We start from the raw sequence: 18634 nt of genomic DNA, 5'->3' as shown, positions 1-18634 counted from the left end.
AGGCCCCTTGAGCTCTTATATTGATTAAATCACAGAGGTCTTTACTCTCAAACTGATAATTGCTATAGTTGCAGAAGGTGCTTGGCTAGGAATTCCATAAGAGACCTAGTTCCTACCCTAATCTCTAAGAAAGAGGTGGGCTAGAACCAAGTCATGGGTGCGCTGCAGAGCCATGGGGCAAGTGGATGGCAGTGAACGGAGGTCCCAGAATCAGTGATTTCCCACGGCCTGGCCTGGAGCAAAGGGGCCTGGGCTGGCCTAGGCATGTCCTACCACCTCGAGGAAGAGTGGCCTCTCTGACACAGACAGGAGATGGAGCTGTCTGGTAGGAGGGGGAGGCCAATGAGGGTGGGGTGGGAGGAGGAGGTGAGAGGATGGCTCTGCTCTGTGTGGGAAGCAGGGAAAGCTGGGCGGTGACTTGGATAAGGAGCCTGAGAGTTGGGGTGGCGGGGGGGAGTATGTCCAGGGAGCAGCAGGCCCCCTTGTCAGCAGCAACAGCCACATCAGGAGAAGCGAGAACCCTGGGGATGCCCTGAGGCTTGGGGGAGTATGGCCTTGCCTTGATGCCAGGCTGGCCTCTTCCTGAGCCTGGGGGCTGTTCAGGCCCATTCAGTGTCAAGAGGCAGTCCATCTGGGAGAGGGAAGGAAGGATTTGAAAGAACTTCCCCTATGGAGCTCAGGCCCTAGCAGTGGTGGCTCTAGAATGGGGGCAGGCAAGAGCCCCGGCTCCATGATCCCCTCCTCCCCACCCCTGGGGCTGCCTCCCAGCCTAAGCCTTGCTTTTTGTTTCTGCCACTGGGACTCAGTGCCTGGCAAAGAGGAAATAACCATTAGTGTCACCTGCTCACCAGTGGGAGACATTAGCTTCTCTGGCAGAGCATGCGGCCTGTAATTTTTGGAGGAGTTACAATAATGGAGCTAATTTGGTGTTTCAACATTATGCTCCTGGGTGAGCAGCGGGGGAGGGGAGGCCTGGGGCCTCACCATCACCTCCCAGCACAGAGCTCTGTGCTTCCTTGGGTATCTTTAGGGGTCCTGGAGCCAGGCTCCCTCCTCCCTTGCCCTCCTTTCCCACCAGTAGCCTCTCCTTCCAGAGGTGGATTGTCAGAATGCAGCTTGGAGACCACCAAGGCAAACCCCAGCCAGACACACGTCCACAGCAGGATAGAGCAGGAAGAGTTGGAGGGTTGGAGGAGGTGTATGAAGAGCCTGGGGCTTCCCTGGTGGCTCAGATGGTAAAGAATCAGCCTGCAATGCGGGAGACCTGGGTTCAATTCCTGGCTCAGGAAGATCCCCTGGAGAAAGGCATGGTAGCCCACTCCAGTATGTATTCTTGCCTGGAGAATCCCATGGACAGAGGAGCCTGGTGGGCTACAGTCCACAGGGTCATGCAGAGTTGGACACGACTGAAGCAACTTAGCGAGCAGCCACGTGTAGAGTCTGCTCTGCACTAGACACCATCCAGGGGGTTTAAGTGCACACATCTGTTCACCTTCATGGTTAAACGTATTTTACAGATGAGAAGGTGAGGTCATCTGATATGATGCTTTCATTTTACAGCGAGTAAACTCAGGGAGGCCCAGTAACAGCGTGTAGGCTATCAAAGCTGGCATTTGAACCTAGGCCTCTTGGCTCCAAGTTCAATGTTAGTTGTTCAGTTGCTCAGTTGTGTCCAACTCTTTGTGACCACGTGGACTGTGCCATGCCAGGCTTCCCTGTCCTTCACTATCTCCTGAAGTTTGCTCAAACTCCTGTCCGTTGAGTCAGTGATGCCATCCAACCATCTGATCCTCTGTTGCCCTCTTCTCCTCCTGCCCTGTCTTTCCCAGTATCAGGGTCTTTTCCAATAAGTCAGTGCTTTGCCTCACCCCTAAGTTTATCCTGTTGCGGGGGACACCTGAGATGGAGCCTAGAGTCTAAGAAGTCACCCATAGATGCCCTTCTGTAGTGCCCCACTTATTAAAGATGCTGCTGGGTGGGGAAACCCTGGGATAGGAGGGAAAAAGAGGCAGCCTGCCAGCCAGCACAGCTTCTCATGGGCCTTGAAGCCAGGAGGTGTGGCCTCTGAAATCCAGACTAGAAGATGTCCCTGTTCCCACCCTCCACCCAGGGACATGCCCAAGGCAACTGCCCCTCCTCCTGTTGTTGACTCAGACATCCACAGAGCGCACCTGGCCCCTCAGCCCACCAGGTGTGGGGCCATTGCCTGCCCCAATATGGCAGGAGAATGAGAGATTTACAGCCCTTGTGAGCTTACTGCACGTAAATCTTGATTTTTCTCTACTAGCAGCTGGCAAAGTCTTCCTTGTGGTTTCCTCGTAGGCCTCCAGATCAGGGGCTTAGAGCAACTGCTGCATAGGGAACCACCTCTGATGCTCATTGTCAGAGAGGGTTAAGCAAGTTCAATGACATCCACAGTTATGCAGCTGGAACGCAGTAGAGCAGGGATTTGAACCCTGCCCCAAATCCCATGCATCCTCCACGGGGTTGTTGGTGCTCATTCCCTTGTACCAGAATTTCCCTGCCCTCTGGTTGGATGAAGAGCCAAGATCTCAACTTCCCACCAGCCCAGCAATCAAGAGTTCTTTGTTGATGACTATTGTGGGTCTAGAAGAAGGCCACTGAAATACCTGGAAACTTTAGAAGGCCAAGGACCCTGGATTTCTCAGTATTCGAGAAGGGAAGGCAGTCAGAACTGATACTGTCTTCAAGACTCTGAAGGCATAACGGCTGTGTTATGATGAAATAGCAAGGGTGGACTAGGAGGGAAGGGCTAAGTGACCTGGGAGGCACTGGATGGGACATCAGGGAGAATTTTGAGTTCCAGGAGGATGCAACACTGGAAAAGGTGGTAGTGATATATATATATATATATATATATATATATATTTTTTTTTTTTTTTTAAGAGACCACAGTTCTTGAATTTAATGGGGTCCTGCTTGGGAGCTAAGACTGGATGAGTTGACCAATCGCTCATGGTCCCTTGCTGCCTAGTGACATGTGATTGGCGCTATCTTGCTCCGATCCACAAAGATCACACACCAAAGAAGTGAATCCACTTGCAGCTCTCCTAGGAGGCCCACGAGGACTGCAGACTGTCCCCTTGCCCTACCTCAAGCCCTAAAGAAGCAAGAAGACAAATATGAAGAACATAACTCTTTGCAGGAGACAGAGGGAAACACTTTATATGCCTGAAACATCTTGGTGAAGGGTTGCCTCCTCCCAGACATGGTGTCTGCACCCCAGAGAAGCTCAGTGGGGAAGATCATGCAGAGAGAGCCCAGGGTTCTTCCATGCTGGCCCAGGACGGTCCTCACCCATCTTCTTGCACGAGACAGTGTCCATTGGAGCAACTTAGCACTGGGTGAGATGATGACATACAGGGGTATTTCATGAGGAATGGCTGACTGAGGCCAGGATGTGAGCGTTGGCTGGTTGAAGTGAGCAGGAGATGGAGCCCTACATATCATACTAGTTCCCCTTCAAGAGGAAGCAGACAGGAGCAGGCAGAGGGAAGCCACAACTTTCAATCTCAGGGGCTTCCTCTTTAGTGCTTCTTGCTTTTGGAACACCAAGAAATTTCACTTTCAAAACCCACACAGGTCCTTAGCTCACCTGAGCCTCATTAACCAGGGGCCGAAGGTTACTGTGTGTGTGTGGCATGGAGCACAGTTCCAAAGGAGGCTGGGTGGTGTGGAGGAGAAGAGCAAGGCCTCAGAGTCAGCAGTCGGGGGTCCACATCCAGACTTGGTGGATCACTCTGAGACCCTAGGCGATCACTTAACCTCTGTGATCCTCAGTATGGCGGTGATCAGTCCTCGCAGGAATGCCGTATGAACAAAATGAATTAAGTCCACAGTGTCGCATGGTCTCTACACACAAGCTTTTGCTGCATGTCTCAGTCCCCTTCTCCCTTGACTTTGGCTTTGATCACCAAAATAAGTAGATGAAGTGGAAGAAACGTCAGAATCCTGATCAGAGTATGTGGGCTCAATTGCTTCTTCTAACTCCACATGGCAAAAGTTCTCAGCCCCTGAGACCTTTCCTGAGTGCATGCTAAGTCACTTCAGTTGTGTCTGACTCTTTACGACCCTATGGACTGAAGCCTGCCAGGCTCTTCTATCCATGGGATTCTTCAGAAGAGACTTCCCTAGAGCACTTGTTAAAACGCGGAGTGCTGGGCCCCACACCTGATGAGGGTGGGCCCAATAATTTGCATTTCTGGCAAGCTCTAAGTGCTGCTACTGGTGGTAGTCAGGGAACCACACTTGGAGAACTACCACAATCAGGAATATTTACAAAATGGTGTCATGCGTTTTTAAAGCACTATCCAGTTTTCTTAAACCATCTAAATTTGGGTCAGGCACCTTCTTACTAAAATTCAGCTAAGCAGTGTGCCTGAGGTGCAAAGGGAAAAGGTGGAAGGCAAGAGTGAGCAAGCCATCCAGGGGAATTGACATGACTTTGATCCATTCCAACCTTGTTTGCACCTAGCAAAGGAGAAGAGGCCCTTCTGTGATGCTAACTTTTGCTTGGCAGCACTGATACTGAATCACTTTGCTCGTGGTCACAGAGACTCTACTAAGGGTCTTGTCCAGGGCAGCCTTGGAATCTGTTTGCGTTATGTTGCAAAACAAGGATACATGAGTCTCTGAGGAAGCCTGTCAGATGGACTCATGCAGGCTCCAGCCTCAGAGATCCTGACTCCACAGACCTGGGATGCAACTCAGGAGTCAAGTCCCCACCTCCCAAGGGAATCCAGAACAGGAGAGCTCCAGACCACTTCCTGGACAGCACCTTATGAGGCACCACCCTGAGCTGTTAGCCACGTCTTGTTAGCCACAGAGACAAGGCTGGACAGACCTGAGGCTGAGGTTAAGCAGGGGCAGGGGCCCACACCTGTCCTTTTCATCACCTTCTAACTAGGTCTACTCCACGAAGCCGAGCTGCTCATTAATTCAACAATATTGGTGCATGCATGATTGCTAAGTCGCTTCAGTCATGGCTGACTCTTTGTGACCCTATAGACAGTAGCCCACCAGGCTCTTCTGTCCGTGGGATACTCCAGGCAAGAATACTGGAATGGGTGGCCAGGCCCTCCTCCAGGGGATCTTCCCAACCCAGGTATCAAACCCACATCTCTTACACCTACCTGCATTGGCAGGTGGGTCCTTTACTACTAGCGCCCCTTGGGAAGCCCCCAAATGTTGGTGAGCCTGTGTTATAGACCAGGCACTGTGCTCAGTCCTGGGAATACAATGGTGAGTAAACTACGGGATGGGAGGGAGAATAGGGTAAGAAGGCACCAAGGGGGCGGGATTCAGGAGGCATTCATGTTGGAGGCACTTACGAGTGAAGCTGAGTAAGGGCCTCCACCAACTCTGCCTTTGTACCCTGGGCCCCTGGTTTGCTCGGCCCTGTCCTTTGGGAACACGCAGTCTAGAGCAGGAGGTGTGGCTCTGGAGGAAGTGCCCGAACAATGAGCGGACACCTGCTGTGTGTGCAGAGCTGGGGAAAGAATGATCGCTCAGAGGGGACGCAGTGTGCAGGGGGAGGGTGGGGCACATTTGAGGGGCTGACAGCGCCTGAGGCTAACGCAAGGTGGTGAGGCCTGGGTGAGTGGAGGGAGGGATGGGCCCTGATTGCCTAGGGCCCTGTAGGTCTTGGTAGGGTTTTGGCTTTTAGGAGGAAGTCACCGAAGGGTTTTAAATAGAGGAGTGACATGGTCCATCTTACAGTCTTGGAAGCCCTTTCTGCCTGCTGTGTGGAAAGTGGAGCAGGAAAACAAAGGGAAGCAAGGGGTCCCTTAGGAGGTGCGGCACGCGCAGGTGAAAGGTGGTGATGTCCTCTCTGTGGCACTGGAGGTAGAGACAGGTGGGTAGACTCAAGATCGGATTTGAAGCCAGAATCAACAGGACTCAGTGATGAGAACTGACAGGGCTTCATGATGAACTGAATGCAGAGGAGAGAGGAAGGCAGGAGGGGCCATTTCCCGAGTTGAAGAAAACAAGAGGAAAATGTAAGCAGAAGCTCGGAGTTCTCCCCGAGAATCTCAAGTTTGAGTTTCTCAAGTTTCTGTGAGATGTCCAGGTTGAAATGTCGTGTTGGAACATATGAGTGCAGAGTCTAGAGGCAGAGTCTGTGAAGGCACCATAAATTCGGGGGTCATGAGCGTGGAGGTGGGCGTTGACATTATGGGTGAGTGAGGAGAGAATGACTGTTTAGAACCCACTGCTTAGAGGCAGGGACAGAAGGATGGTCCAGCAGAAATTGGAAGGAATAGCTGCGGAGGTGGGAGAATAACTGAAAGAAGAGAATGCTTCCAGAACAGCCTGGGCACCTCCACGCAAGACTGCAAAGAGGGTCTTCAGAGAGCAGTCTCATCGCAGCAAGGCCCAGAGGTCAAAGCGTCTGGAACAGGAGACAGGTTAAAAACCTAAACCTTCAGGTCAGCAAAGAGATGGAGAAGCTAGAGCCCCCATCACTTGTGGTTCAAGCTGGAGCCCTTGTCTGGAACCCCTGCCCATTGGCATCCCCAGGACACCTGTTTGCAGAAACATTTCTCCGTTGCCCCAGGAGACCATCCCGCCAGGACCAAGGCATCTATCTTCCCTCCTCTGAGAGCCCTGCTGCTGCAGCCCTGCCCAGGCAAAGAGCAGCTCACTCACTGCTGAGCCACCCGCCCCCTCTGGGGGAAACTGACAGCTGTTTGACAGCCACGCGGGAGGACCATTTGAGGCAAGAAATGAAGACAGATGCTCATCATTAAGTTCATTTATGTGCCATTTACTCCTCTCTGTCATTAGTGAAGATGCCTGTGGATGGACCAGAGCGGAGGTGAGGTCCTTGGCCCTGGCCTCTCCAGACAGGCCCGAGTGGTGCAGACTCTCCAGCTTGACCAGGCATGGCCTCTATCTCTTCTGGAACTTCCCCAAACTCTGCTCTCCTCAAACTCCTTCTGCCCCCTCGTAGCCCCTCTCCCTCTCCGCCCACCTTTTAAAAAGTCATTAGGAAGAGATCTGTACCTCCCAGTGTGATTCTGACTCATGGATATTTGCCCAAAAGTAATGGTGCATGCCAAACGCTAAACCTCTTTTCAAGGGCAGGTTCCTGGAGGAGAGGCTGTGGAAAAGTTTCCTAAATAAAACCAGCTGTTTCCCTGAAGATGCTCAGAGAAGCACTTGCCACCCACTGATGTGCTGTCTCGTCTGGAGGTGTCCCCGGGACTGGGCCCACCTCGAGGATCTCACCCACTTCCTCTCTCCCCTCCCCAGCCTCTGAGAGCCTGAGGGTCTCTCTCTCCTCCATTGGCCGGTCCCAGGCTCTCTGTGTCCACAACATGGGCTGCAGCCAGAGCGTACGGAGTTCGTTTAAGGAGCCTCCATTTTGCTAGATCATTTATTCATAACGCTGCAAAGCCCTTGGGGCAGAGAGCACTTGAGAGAAAAAGCAGGCATGGAAGTCAGAACAAACAGAAGCGGCCCCGGCTCCCAGCAGGGAGCCCGAGCCACACAACAGACGCAGCCCGCCTTTCCACCCGGGCCACCCCCAGCATGTGGCGTTCTCCCCAGCCCTGCAAGCCCAGGCCCCCAGAGGAGCAGGGAACAGCCCACGTCAGCCAGCCCGGTGCTCACAGCAGGAGCCCCTCTCGCGGCACTCCAGGAGAAGCACCCACCCTCTGGGCTCCTCTCCCCCAGCAGAGAGCTGATCCAGCCTTGGGGGATGTACGGGGTGGATGGAATGTTGGTTTCTGCCCTCCTCCACTGCAGCCCCCTCGTCTAGTGGGTCACCAGATCCTGCTGATTGTGTCTCAGATGTGCCTTGCCTTGTTTCAAGGCCTTCATAACCCCTGTCCCCAGGCCATGAGAGACACCCCAAGCCTAACCAGAGGAGTGAAAAGGGACCCAAGAGGAGAGATCAGGACAGCTGGACTGGCAAGACAAGTGTTGTCCAGGACAGTCAGGAGGGAGGAGAGGTTATTTCAGGCAGTGGAAAGAGCAGGGCCAAGGTGTGAAGGTACGGAAGAAACCTGGGGTTTGGGGGGTGGGGAGCTGTAGAGAGACAGGATGTTGCAGTAGCCGAAACTGTGGGCTCTCGAACCTGGCTGCCTGGGGTCACATCCCAGCTCTGCCATGGAGTAGCTGTGTGCTGGGCTGGAGGAACAACCTCGAGATACGTCAGGGTCCCCGTGAAGAAAATGCAGATAATCATAGCATCTGTCTCATGAGGCTTCTGTGAAATTTATATGACTCGGCATGTATGAGCACTTAGGACAGGATGGCCCATGATGGGCACCTGGACTGGAATGACTGGCAAGAAAGGCAAGGGCCAAATCAGGAAGAAGCCTGAGTGCACTGGATGCTGTGGGTGAGTGATTTTCACGCTGACTCCTAGACGCTCCAAGGAAGTAGGCTGAGGGGTTGAAGGCAGGAATTCTGGGTGGTGGTGGTGGTGGTGTAGTCGTGTCCAGCTCTTGGTGACAGTTAACTCTGGGTGGTGGTGTTCAGATGTTAAGTCTTGCCCCACTCTGCAACCCCATGAACTGCAGCATGCCAGGCTTTCTTGTCCTCCACTATCTCCCAGAGTTTGCTCAAACTTGTATCCATCGAGTCAACCATCGTTGACTGTGTCCATCCAACCATCTCATCCTCAACACAGAGAGATCACAACAAACTGTAGATGAAAACAAACTGTGGAAAATTCCTAACGAGATGAGAACACCAGACCACCTGATCTGCCTCCTGAGAAGTCTGTATGCAGGTCAAGAAGCAACAGTTAGAACTGGACATGGAACAACAGACTGGTTCCAAATTGAGAAAGGAGTTTGTCAAGGCTGTATATCATCACCCTGCCTAAACTTATATGCAGAGTACATCATGCGAAATGCCAGGCTGGATGAAGCACAAGTTGGAATCAAGGTTGCCGGGAGAAACATCAATAACCTCATCCTTATGACAGCACCCTTATGGCAGAAAGCAAAAAGGAACTAAAGAGGCTCTTGATGAAAGTGAAAGAGGAGAGTGAAAAAGTTGGCTTAAAACTCAACATTCAGAAAACTAAGATCATGGCATCCGGTCCCATCACTTCATGCCAGATAGATAGGGAAACAATGGAAACAATGACAGACTTTATTTTTTTGGCTTCAAAATCACTGCAGGTGGTGACTGCAGCCATGAAATTAAAAGACGCTTGCTCCTTGGAAGAAAAGCTATGACCAACCTAGACAGCATATTAGAAAGCAGAGACGTTACTTTGCCACAAAAGTCTGTCTAGTCAATGCTATGGTTTTTCCAGTAGTCATGTATGGATAGAGTTGCTATAAAGAAAGCTGAGTGCTGAAAAATTGATGCTTTTGAACTGTGGTGTTGGAGAAGACTCTTGAGAGTCCCTTGGACTGCAAGGAGCCAGTCAATCCTAAAGGAAATCAGTCCTGAATGTTGATTGGAAGGACTGATGCTGAAGCTGAAGCTCCAATACTTTGGCCACCTGATGCAAAGAGTTGACTCACTGGAAAAGACCCTGATGCTGGGAAAGATTGAAGGCAGGAGAAGGAGACAACAGAGGATGAGATGGTTGGATGGAATCACTGACTCAATGGACATGAGTTTGAGCAAGCTCTGGGAGTTGGTGATGGACAGGGAAGCCTGGCATGCTGCAGTCCATGGGGTCACAAAGAGTCAGACATGTCTGAGCAACTGAGCTGAACTGATCTCATTCTCTATTTCCCCCTTCTCCTCCTGCCCTCAATCTTTCCCAGCATCAGGGTCTTTTCCAATGAGTCAGCTCTTCATATCAGGTGGTCAAAATATGGGAGCTTCAGCTTCAGCTTCAGTGTCGGTCCTTCTAACGAATATTCAGGGTTGCCTCATTTGTAAGCTACTTTTCATCCATTGTGTATATTTCATTTGAAGAAGAGTTTTCCAGCTACAGAACTAGTTTGGAATGGGGGTCAAAACTATTTGGAGCAGGAGAACCCTCTGATTACAGTGAGGAGGAGAGATCTGAGGGGCTGGGGGCTGTGCTTATGCTTAGTCACTCAGTTGTGTCTGACATTTTGCAACCCTATGGACTGTAGCCTGCAGGCTCCTCTGTCCATAGGCAAGAATACTGGAGTGGGTTGCTATTTCCTCCTCCAAGGGATCTTCCCAACCCAGGGATCGAACCCAGGTCTCCCTCATTGCAGGCGGAGTCTTTACCATGTGAGCCACCAGGGGGTTGGAGTAGGGAGTCAGAAAACTGGGAGGTGTTGGTGTGGGTCAGAGGTAAGGTAGTGCGGAGGGGAGGGGAGGAGCAGGCCTCAGAGTCTGCACACTCTTACAGGGCAGGACAGCCTGGCTGGGAAATGACTGGGTATGGAGACCACAGGAGGGCTAGGAAGCTGGGATCCTATCGGCTTCTCTTTCCTGTGCGTGTGTGCTAAGTCGCTTCAGTCATGTCTGACTCTTTCAGACCCTATGGACTATAGCCCTCCAGGCTCCACTGTCCATGAGATTTCCCAGGCAAGAGGACTAGAGTGGGTTGCCAGTTCTTCCTCCAAGGGATCTTCCCGACCCGGGGATCCACTCTTCCCTGGCCACCCATTTTTTCTTGCAATTCTGCTGAAATCCTGCTTTCCACAGAGGAGAAAATCCAAACAGCCCTCAGGGCCTCAGAGACCTGGCCCTGCCTCCCTTCCCACTGCTCCCCAGCACAGCAACCACCTCGCCCCTCCCCGCAGGCTGCGGGCATCACTTGCTGTCCCCTCATGGCAGTCCACCTCCCCCCTCTCTCAGGTCTGACTGGTCTCCCGACTGCTCTGTCTAAACAGCCTCCACCCTGCCCCGCACTCTTTACCCTCTGCCCCTGCCCACGTTCGCTCGGCACCCTGCAGTACTCTCTTGCTTACGTGAGTTTGTCTCCCTCCTCCAGAACACAAGCTCCCAGAAGGCTGGGACTCTGTCTCATTACTACTGTCTCCTGTATTTGGAAACATTTTGTAGGCAGCAGCCAATGAATGACACGGGCGAAGACGTTCTCTGGTGTGGGTGTCTAGGTGAAAGGTGATGCTGTGGATGAGAGGGACGTAGGGATGGAAGAGCAGGTGTAGAGAGGTCTCGGTCACCCGCTGAGTCGAGGGCGAACTGTGAGGTGTGGGCCCTGAGGCAGACACGCCATCCTGGTCTGGGCTGCTCTCAGCCTGCCCTGTGGTCCACATTGCCCTCGAGCCTCGCTGGACCTCCAGGCCTCTGCTCTGTGTATTTATGCACCCAGTGACACCTGCCTGGGCACTGCTTGCTTATTTCTTCTCCTGTAAGCTCTTTTCATTCACCTTGCTACATCCTACCAAGTATCACCCTCTCTGGGAAGCCTACCCTAAGATTCCTGGCAGAGCTTCTTCTTTCCTCCTCTAGGGCCCACATCTTGTCCATAGCTCTCTTACAGCACTAATCAAGCCAGACACTGCTGCTTACCTATGTGCCTTTCTCTCTCCTACCTTATCCCAAGACTGTGAGCTCTCGATAATAGTAGTTGTGATAGTCGTAACAAATTATAATAGCCGCTAATGCTTTCTGAGTGCTTACTGTGTGCCAGGCACTGTGCTAAGCGCTTGGCACAAATTACCTCATTTAATCTTTATTTAACAACCTTAGGAGGTAGATGCTGTTATTAGCCCCATTTCACAGATTAGAAAACCAAGACTAGAAAAGGATTAAAGTTAAGTCACACTCCTCATAAACGGAGCTGGACCCTGGGCCCAGAGTTGCCCGACCTCAAGTCCACAGGCTCAACCATTCCTTCATCAGCCACTATTTCCTGAGCTCTTACTGTGAATCGGGCCCTGGGCTAGACATGGGGGACTGATGAGTAAAACCAGTCTATATCCCTGCTCCCGCAGAGCCCCCCCATCTAATGAGAACACTGCATTCATCATAAAATCCCCACAATCAAATAGAGGCTATGGTCGTGGCGTGGGCTCTGAAGAGGTCTGGGGGGCCGTGGGGGTGGACATCAGTCCCGGCATCCAGCCTCCGCATCTGACTCATCTCTACCCCCAGTTCCAAGTCCCAGGCCTACACAGAGGGATTGCTCACTGGCTCTTTCTTTACCCCTTGAAGCCAAATTGGCTTCCACCCCATCTCCCTTCCAGCCCCCCAGCCCCAGGCTAACAGCACTTCCTGCCCAGTGCTTCAAAGATCCTTTTACTCTCTTGTGACTTTTCCGAAAGTGTAGCGGATACTTCTCTGCTGATGCTGAGTGATTCAGACAAGCCACTTAATGATTAAGAGACTAGAAGTGTTCTCTAAGAGGTGGGGAAGCATCGTTCTTGCTTCACTCAGCCTGGATTCCCCAGACGGACGCAGAGGCATTGACGCCACTCATTGCCTATTTAAGAGGAAGAAGCCCAGCCCTGGAGAAGAACAAAACAGGTGGGGGGCAGTGGGAACAGAAGGAATGAGAGCATATGAAATTCAAAACAAAGTTCCTGGATACCTTGAGGTGGGTAAACAGACCGATACCAGTTAAGCATCCTTGAAAGTGTGAAAGTGAAAGTGCTAATCGCTCAGTCGTGTCTGACTCTTTGCAACCTCATGGACTGTAGCCCACCAGGCTCCTCTATCCATGGAATTCTCCAGGAAAGAATACTGGAGTGGATTGCCATTTCCTTCTCCAGGCATCTTCCCTACCCAGGGATCGAACCCCAGTCTCCTGACTGCAGGCAGATTCTTTACCCTCTGAGCCACCAGTGAAGCCCTTAGGCATCCTTGGACCATCTTAATTGGCGATGGCTGATGGTGAATTTTTCCAGTTTGAATGCTTGGTTTTTATGGCTGGCAGGGACCTTAAGGCTACAGCATCTGGGGTATGCTCTCATTTTATAGACCAAAGCCCAGAGACGTGAAATGACAAGCCTGAGTACTTAGTGGTGGAGGGACTAAATAAAGTCCCTCTCTTTCCTGGGCAGTCCATGGGTAGGAAATTTTTTTTTCTACACCTAGGGCTGTGTGAGTGCATCAAGGAGAGAAAAGTGCTTTAATGAGCTGTTGCAGATGGACTCCTGGGGAACCAGCAAGGGCAATGTGGTGCAGTGGATGGGCCTTTACAAATCTTAACTGCCCAGACATCTGGGGGCAGCAACCAGGGGAAATTGCTACTAGAATGGGCAATGATGTAGGTAGGCAGGCTTCACGCAATTAAAGACAGGGTTCTCCAAGTGCCAGTATCCCGGCTGCAGGCCTGCCCTCCTCCAAGCAATAGCCAAGACTTTCACCAGCCGCTGCTGGGCTCAGACCCACTCTATCAGCCCCTTGGGTCAGCAGTCCAGAGGGCTAAGTTGGAGTCTGCTGCTTTCTGGGCAATAGTGACCTCTTCTGCCCCAGGGAGCTCACTGCCAGTCCGGGGCCCTATGGTGGCCTCTGTTGACAGAAGGTGAAGATGGAAGCAATAATGTGCTGGCTGTTCTGGTCACCCCTGGTTATATTAAAGCCAAAGCCACAAACATCCTCAGTGAGGATAAAAGGCTGGCAAGTGTGCAGGATCTGGGGCTGAAACCTCCTGAGAAAGCAGGTGGTGCTGAGAGGACTCAGCAAGGCTGCCCATGGGGCCAAGCTGGGCCTGGCTTTCCAGAAAGGAAGGTGCCTCCAGGAGATGCTGACTTTCTGTCTGCTTAGCCCCGTCTATGTACTCAAAAGTAAACTATTTATCTGCCTTTATCAAGTAACCTGGTCCTCTGCTGTCTACAAGGGCTTCCCACGGGCTCTAGTGGTAAAGAACCCCCCTGTCAATGCAACAGACATGAGATATTTGATCCCTGGGTAGAGGAACTCCCCTGAAGGAGGGCATGGCAACCCACTCCAGCATTCATGCCTGGAGAATCACCATGGACAGAGGAGCCTGGCAGGCGACAGCCCATGGTGTCACAAGAGTTGGATGTGACTGAAGCGAGTGATCGCACACTGCTGTCTACATGTGCAGGGGGATTAATATTCGCCTTGACCCACTGAGCCAAGAGTAGCTGTTTTACCATCAGGCCCAATCACCCAGAGCAGAAGGTCCAAGATCGGACTTTGGGCCACTTGGCCCCAGTTTCCTCTCTGCCCCCAAGTCGTAGTGGACTCTTGACCCACTTGCTTTGCCTGTTGGGGCCCAGTGATGGAGGGTGGAGCTCACTGTTGGATGCAGGAACCAGAAGGGGGGTGGGGAGTTCCAAATCTGGCTGCGGACTCAGCGCCTCACATGCCCCCAGCTGGCGGCTCTACCGAGGAAGGAGGGGCCCGCTGACTCTGTGCTGTCCCTGGAGGGAGCCATCTCTGAGGGCGGCCTACAGAGCCCCAAGGGATTCCGCTCACCCTGAGGGCTCTCCCACAGCCCCAAGCAAGTCTCCCAAGCTCACACACAAACCAGCTTAGACTTCTGCGAAAAGGCTGCCTTTGAAGGCTTCACTCTGCATCTGCCAGGTGGCTGAGTGGGCAAAGGTGACAGCAGCCTCCTGCTCACTCCTCTCGCAGGAAAGAGCCACACACGACTGAGCGACTGAGCACACGCTCGCAGGGACCCTGGGAACTTCTAGACTGCTCACCAGGGCCCTAACCTGACGGTAGCATTGATATGGAGAACCATTCCTTTCGAGGGTTCTTCTGCCTCAAGTGTAGCCATCTGTGTAGCTCCTCTTGGGCTATCAAGCATCTCTGAAGCACAGTAGGTGTAAAGCGAAGGCCCTGCCCCAAAGCGGCCTCTAGTCCCTGGACGCTATAGGAGGGCTTGGCTGTAGCAAAGCAGGGACTCGTGCACCCCTCTGAGCACCTCAGGGGCAGAAAGTGCAGCAGGGACGTGGGGACACAAGCTCAGTATGGGCTGGACCCTGGGTGAGGGTCCCTGTGAAGGGCGTGGCCCTGGGCCCTCCAAGATGCGTGGGATTGTCATCCAAAGACAAGAGGAGGAAACATGTTGGCCAAAGGGACCAAAGATACACTGGCCGGTTGGAGCAGAGGGTTGGCGAGGAGGGATACAGAAAAATAATCAGGTGAGGTGGTAGGGCAGGACTAATCGTAAAGAGTCCGGGATGCAAGCTAGGAGGATGGGTCTTGATTCTGGAAGCCGTGCAGGGGGCGCTACCAAGAACATTCGGGCAGCAGCCCTGGCCTGTAAAAGTCTGGCCCCAGAGCACTCATTTGACCTCAGCAAGTCGCTTAACTTCAGTCATTTCCTCCTGCTTACGGTGGGGGTACTAAGATCACCCATCCCACAGGGCTGCGGTGAGACTCACGGAGGCAAGTTAGCAAAGGACTTGGCACATGGTACGCATGCAATAACCTTGGTTCTTCTTGCTGTTGTTGAGGCTGAACGGGTTTCTTGAACACTGGACAGGATTGCACCTTGGAGGGTTATAAGGAAGTCAGGGGAGTTGGGAGCCTCCTTGTAGCTCGGTGCCTCCTCTAGAGATGGAACGTTCAGCCAGGTGCACTGCTGACCTGACCCCTGCTGCCTGAGGGGAGAGTCACGCTCCCCTGTGCCCCTTGCCATGGGCCACTTCCTGTTTCTCTCTCTCTGGACTAGGGGACTCCGGAGGGAGACAGGAGATGCACCTGAGCGAGATGGAGATCCTGGCTCCTTTTCCCTCTCCCTCCCTTCTCTCCCTCCTCCTTTTCTCTCTCCCTCCCTCCTTTCCTTCCTCTGCACCAGGTCTTAGTTCTGCCATTTGGGATCTTTAGTGGCAGCATGTGGGATCTAGTTTCCCAGCCAGGGATCAAACCCAGGTTCCCTGCATTGGGAGCACAGAGTCTTAGCCACTGGACCACCAAGGAAATCCTCTTGGCACCTTCCTTTAACTGGTTACACCCCTCTAGGCTGCATGCGTGTCGAGGGGGACAGCACACTCTCCACAAAACATGGAGCCTCTAACAGGATCTCAGCAAATCCAAATGGAAAGAGCAGGTGAAGCTGTGGTCTAAGGTCTAGAGGAGCCAGGGTTACCTCGAGATGTTCCCTAGGCAGGCTGCTATCCTGAGGGTCAGAGTCCAGCTGTGCCTCCCACCAGCTGCACAAGCCTGGTCAGGACATTACACCTGAGTTTAACCACTGAGTTCTTGTCTGTGAGATGGAGGGAATAATGGCAATACCCTCTGCCTTGCACAGTCACTGTGAGCCTCAAAGGTGGAAATGCCCATCACAGAAGAGCTTCACAGGGCACAGTTCATGGGTTTTGGTCTGGGCTCCATGTACTAGGGTGTTGCGGGGGGGGGTGGCTGGGGAGGGGGGAGCTCTCTCTACACTGTGTCCAGCTCTGCCCCAGCCAGACACCACCCTTCCACCCCTCACCCCGCCCACAATACCCCCACCCGCCTCTTGTCCAGGGAGCTGGGTGGATTCACCTGCTACTCCTGGGATTTGATTTGGGAGCGAGTTGAAAGAGGACAAATCTTGGGCTAGAGAAAGGGTGGGTATAGTGCCACCTAGAGGAGAGCATTGGGACCACGTACTCTGGAAAGGGTGGGGGAATTATTCCACAGGAGGGGCCAAGTGTCAGGAGTCTCCCAGAGTCCCCAGTAGAGGGTGGTTCTTTGTGAAGAGACAAAAACCTTGGCGCGATCTTTGCCTGCTCTGTTTCTCTGAAGTCACCTCCTCCAGAAGGCCTCCCTAGCCAGCCTGAAATCAGAGCCATCCCAAAGCATGACCTCTTCCTCTTCCACCCTGGATCTGGGGGCTTTAAGGGAGGAAACATCTCTACATCCTGGAGCCCCACGTCAGCCTCAGAGCCTGAGATTCTGCAGTGATAGCACCCTCCTCTGTCAGCTGGGGAACAGGAAGAGGAGGCAGTCCAGCAGAGTGCTGTTTAATTCAACAGTCGCACATGCTTACCGTCTTTGAAGTTTTCCTACTCCCTGTTGCTCAGAAACTTCCTGGGATCCCTGGTCATGATACTTCTGGGGTCAGAAGAGGCAGCAGGGTATATGCTCCAGGCTGGGTTCATAGCTGAAGCATGACCACACATATGGACAAAGTGGATCCAAGACCTGCCGCAAACATGGGATGGCAAGTGGTCGGTACCATGTCCTGAGCAGGTCCTGATTCCTAGTGCTTTCACGCACAAGCCTGGAAGTTGAAGTGCTAGGTGTGTTTCAGGAGAGGCAAGGAAGCTGCCAGAGCTTCCCAGGTGGCCCTAGCAGTAAAGAACCTGCCTGCCAGTGCAGGAGACTCAAGAGAGGAGGGTTCAGTCCCTGGGTCGGGATGATCCCCTGCAGGAGGGCATGGCAACCCACTCCAGTACTCTTGCCTGGAGAATTCCATGGACAGAGGAGCCTGGAGGGCTATAGTCCATGGGGTCACAAAGAGCCGGACACAACTGAAGCGACTTAGCACACACGCTTCCAAGGCAGAGGGCCTCATGAAGATCGACTGAGCTGAGAGCTATAGTCAGATATGCTGGGAGAGGGGACCCCTGCTGGCCAGAGTGGGTCTTGTAGAGAATTCTATCAAGACCACAGGCCCCAGGGTGGGGAGTCAAGGGCTCACGTGACCAAGAAAGGTAAACTGGAAAATAGGGTTGGGCCCCCAAGGGCTTGGAGGCCTGGAGGGGCTGCAGCCAAAGGGCACAGGTAGGGCAGGTGAGGCCAAAGCAGGAGGGTGAGGACCAGGACCAGAGTCTGATCAGAGCTGAGGAGGAAGGTTGAAGAGGACAGGGTCTACTGAAGAGCCAGCATCATTATCACTGCCTTTTATACCCAGTTACTCCCAGGACAGAAGCCAGACCGTCTGGCCTTAGAGCACTCTGCCTCAGAGAGCTTCTCCTGGGCCCCGGAGTGGCCCTCACCTGCCCTCCTGTCTGCTTCTTTGCAGGAAAGTGTGGATTTGGGCGAGATCATGTTCTCCCTCTGCTACCTGCCCACAGCAGGCAGGCTCACCCTCACCGTGATCAAATGCCGGAACCTCAAGGCAATGGACATCACAGGCTACTCAGGTACCTCTCCTACCCAGCTGCTTGCCACGTGGCCTCCCCACGGTCCCGACTTGAGGGTATGGAGAGATGTTCAGACAGGAGGGGGAGGAATTGCTGGTATTCTTCGATTGGAGCACAGACCTGCAGGCAAATGGCCTGGCTTTGAATACCGGTTCTGCCATTTCCTTGCTGTGTAATGTTTTGGTTTCCTGATCTGAACAGAAAAAAAAAACCAAAACCTTACACAGGTTGCTTTAAGAATAAACAAGTTAATTCATGTAAATGCTTAGAAATGAGCCAGACACCTAATAAGCAGTCAGTTGTTGTTCAGTTGCTCAGTCGTGTCCAAGTCTGCGACAGAGCAGTCAGGAGATGTTAGCTATTACAATCATTATTTCTCTTGGAGGATGGAGAGGATAAGAAGCAAATAAATGGGAGGAAAAACTAAGAAGGAAAAATCTTTCTAGTTGGTGTGAGGCCTCAGGACTTCCAAGGGTTATGTCAAGTTTGAGTGTCTTAAGTGTTTGTTGATCCACGAAGCCCTGCAGCAGTCCTGTAGTGAGTCAGAGGAACAGAGTCACTGAAAAGCAAAGTGCATTTGTATTTGAGGTTTTCCTGCAGGGCTCTGGGCCTCTCTGTCTCAGCACCAGGAGAGCCGCTAGGTACCACAGGAGAGACAAGTGCTGTTCTAGCAACTGAGGAGATACTTGTTTGGAGGC

General features: G+C 52.7%; 1 protein-coding gene across 6 annotated transcripts in view; it reads left to right on the top strand.

The window, feature by feature from the left end:
- The window catches only part of SYT6 (synaptotagmin 6), a 66352-nt gene that overhangs the window by 34655 nt on the left and 13063 nt on the right, over positions 1-18634 (top strand). For all 6 annotated transcript variants that reach the window (XM_027973430.3, XM_042252895.2, XM_042252888.1 and 3 more), the window contains one exon: positions 17816-17936. In XM_027973430.3, coding sequence (XP_027829231.1) covers positions 17816-17936 — 121 coding nt within the window. The remainder of the gene's footprint in view (positions 1-17815; positions 17937-18634) is intronic.

Source organism: Ovis aries, chromosome 1 (genome assembly GCF_016772045.2).
Source record: "Ovis aries strain OAR_USU_Benz2616 breed Rambouillet chromosome 1, ARS-UI_Ramb_v3.0, whole genome shotgun sequence".
In the NCBI taxonomy this organism is placed as follows: domain Eukaryota; kingdom Metazoa; phylum Chordata; class Mammalia; order Artiodactyla; family Bovidae; genus Ovis; species Ovis aries.
This window is presented reverse-complemented; position numbering and strand designations above follow the sequence as displayed.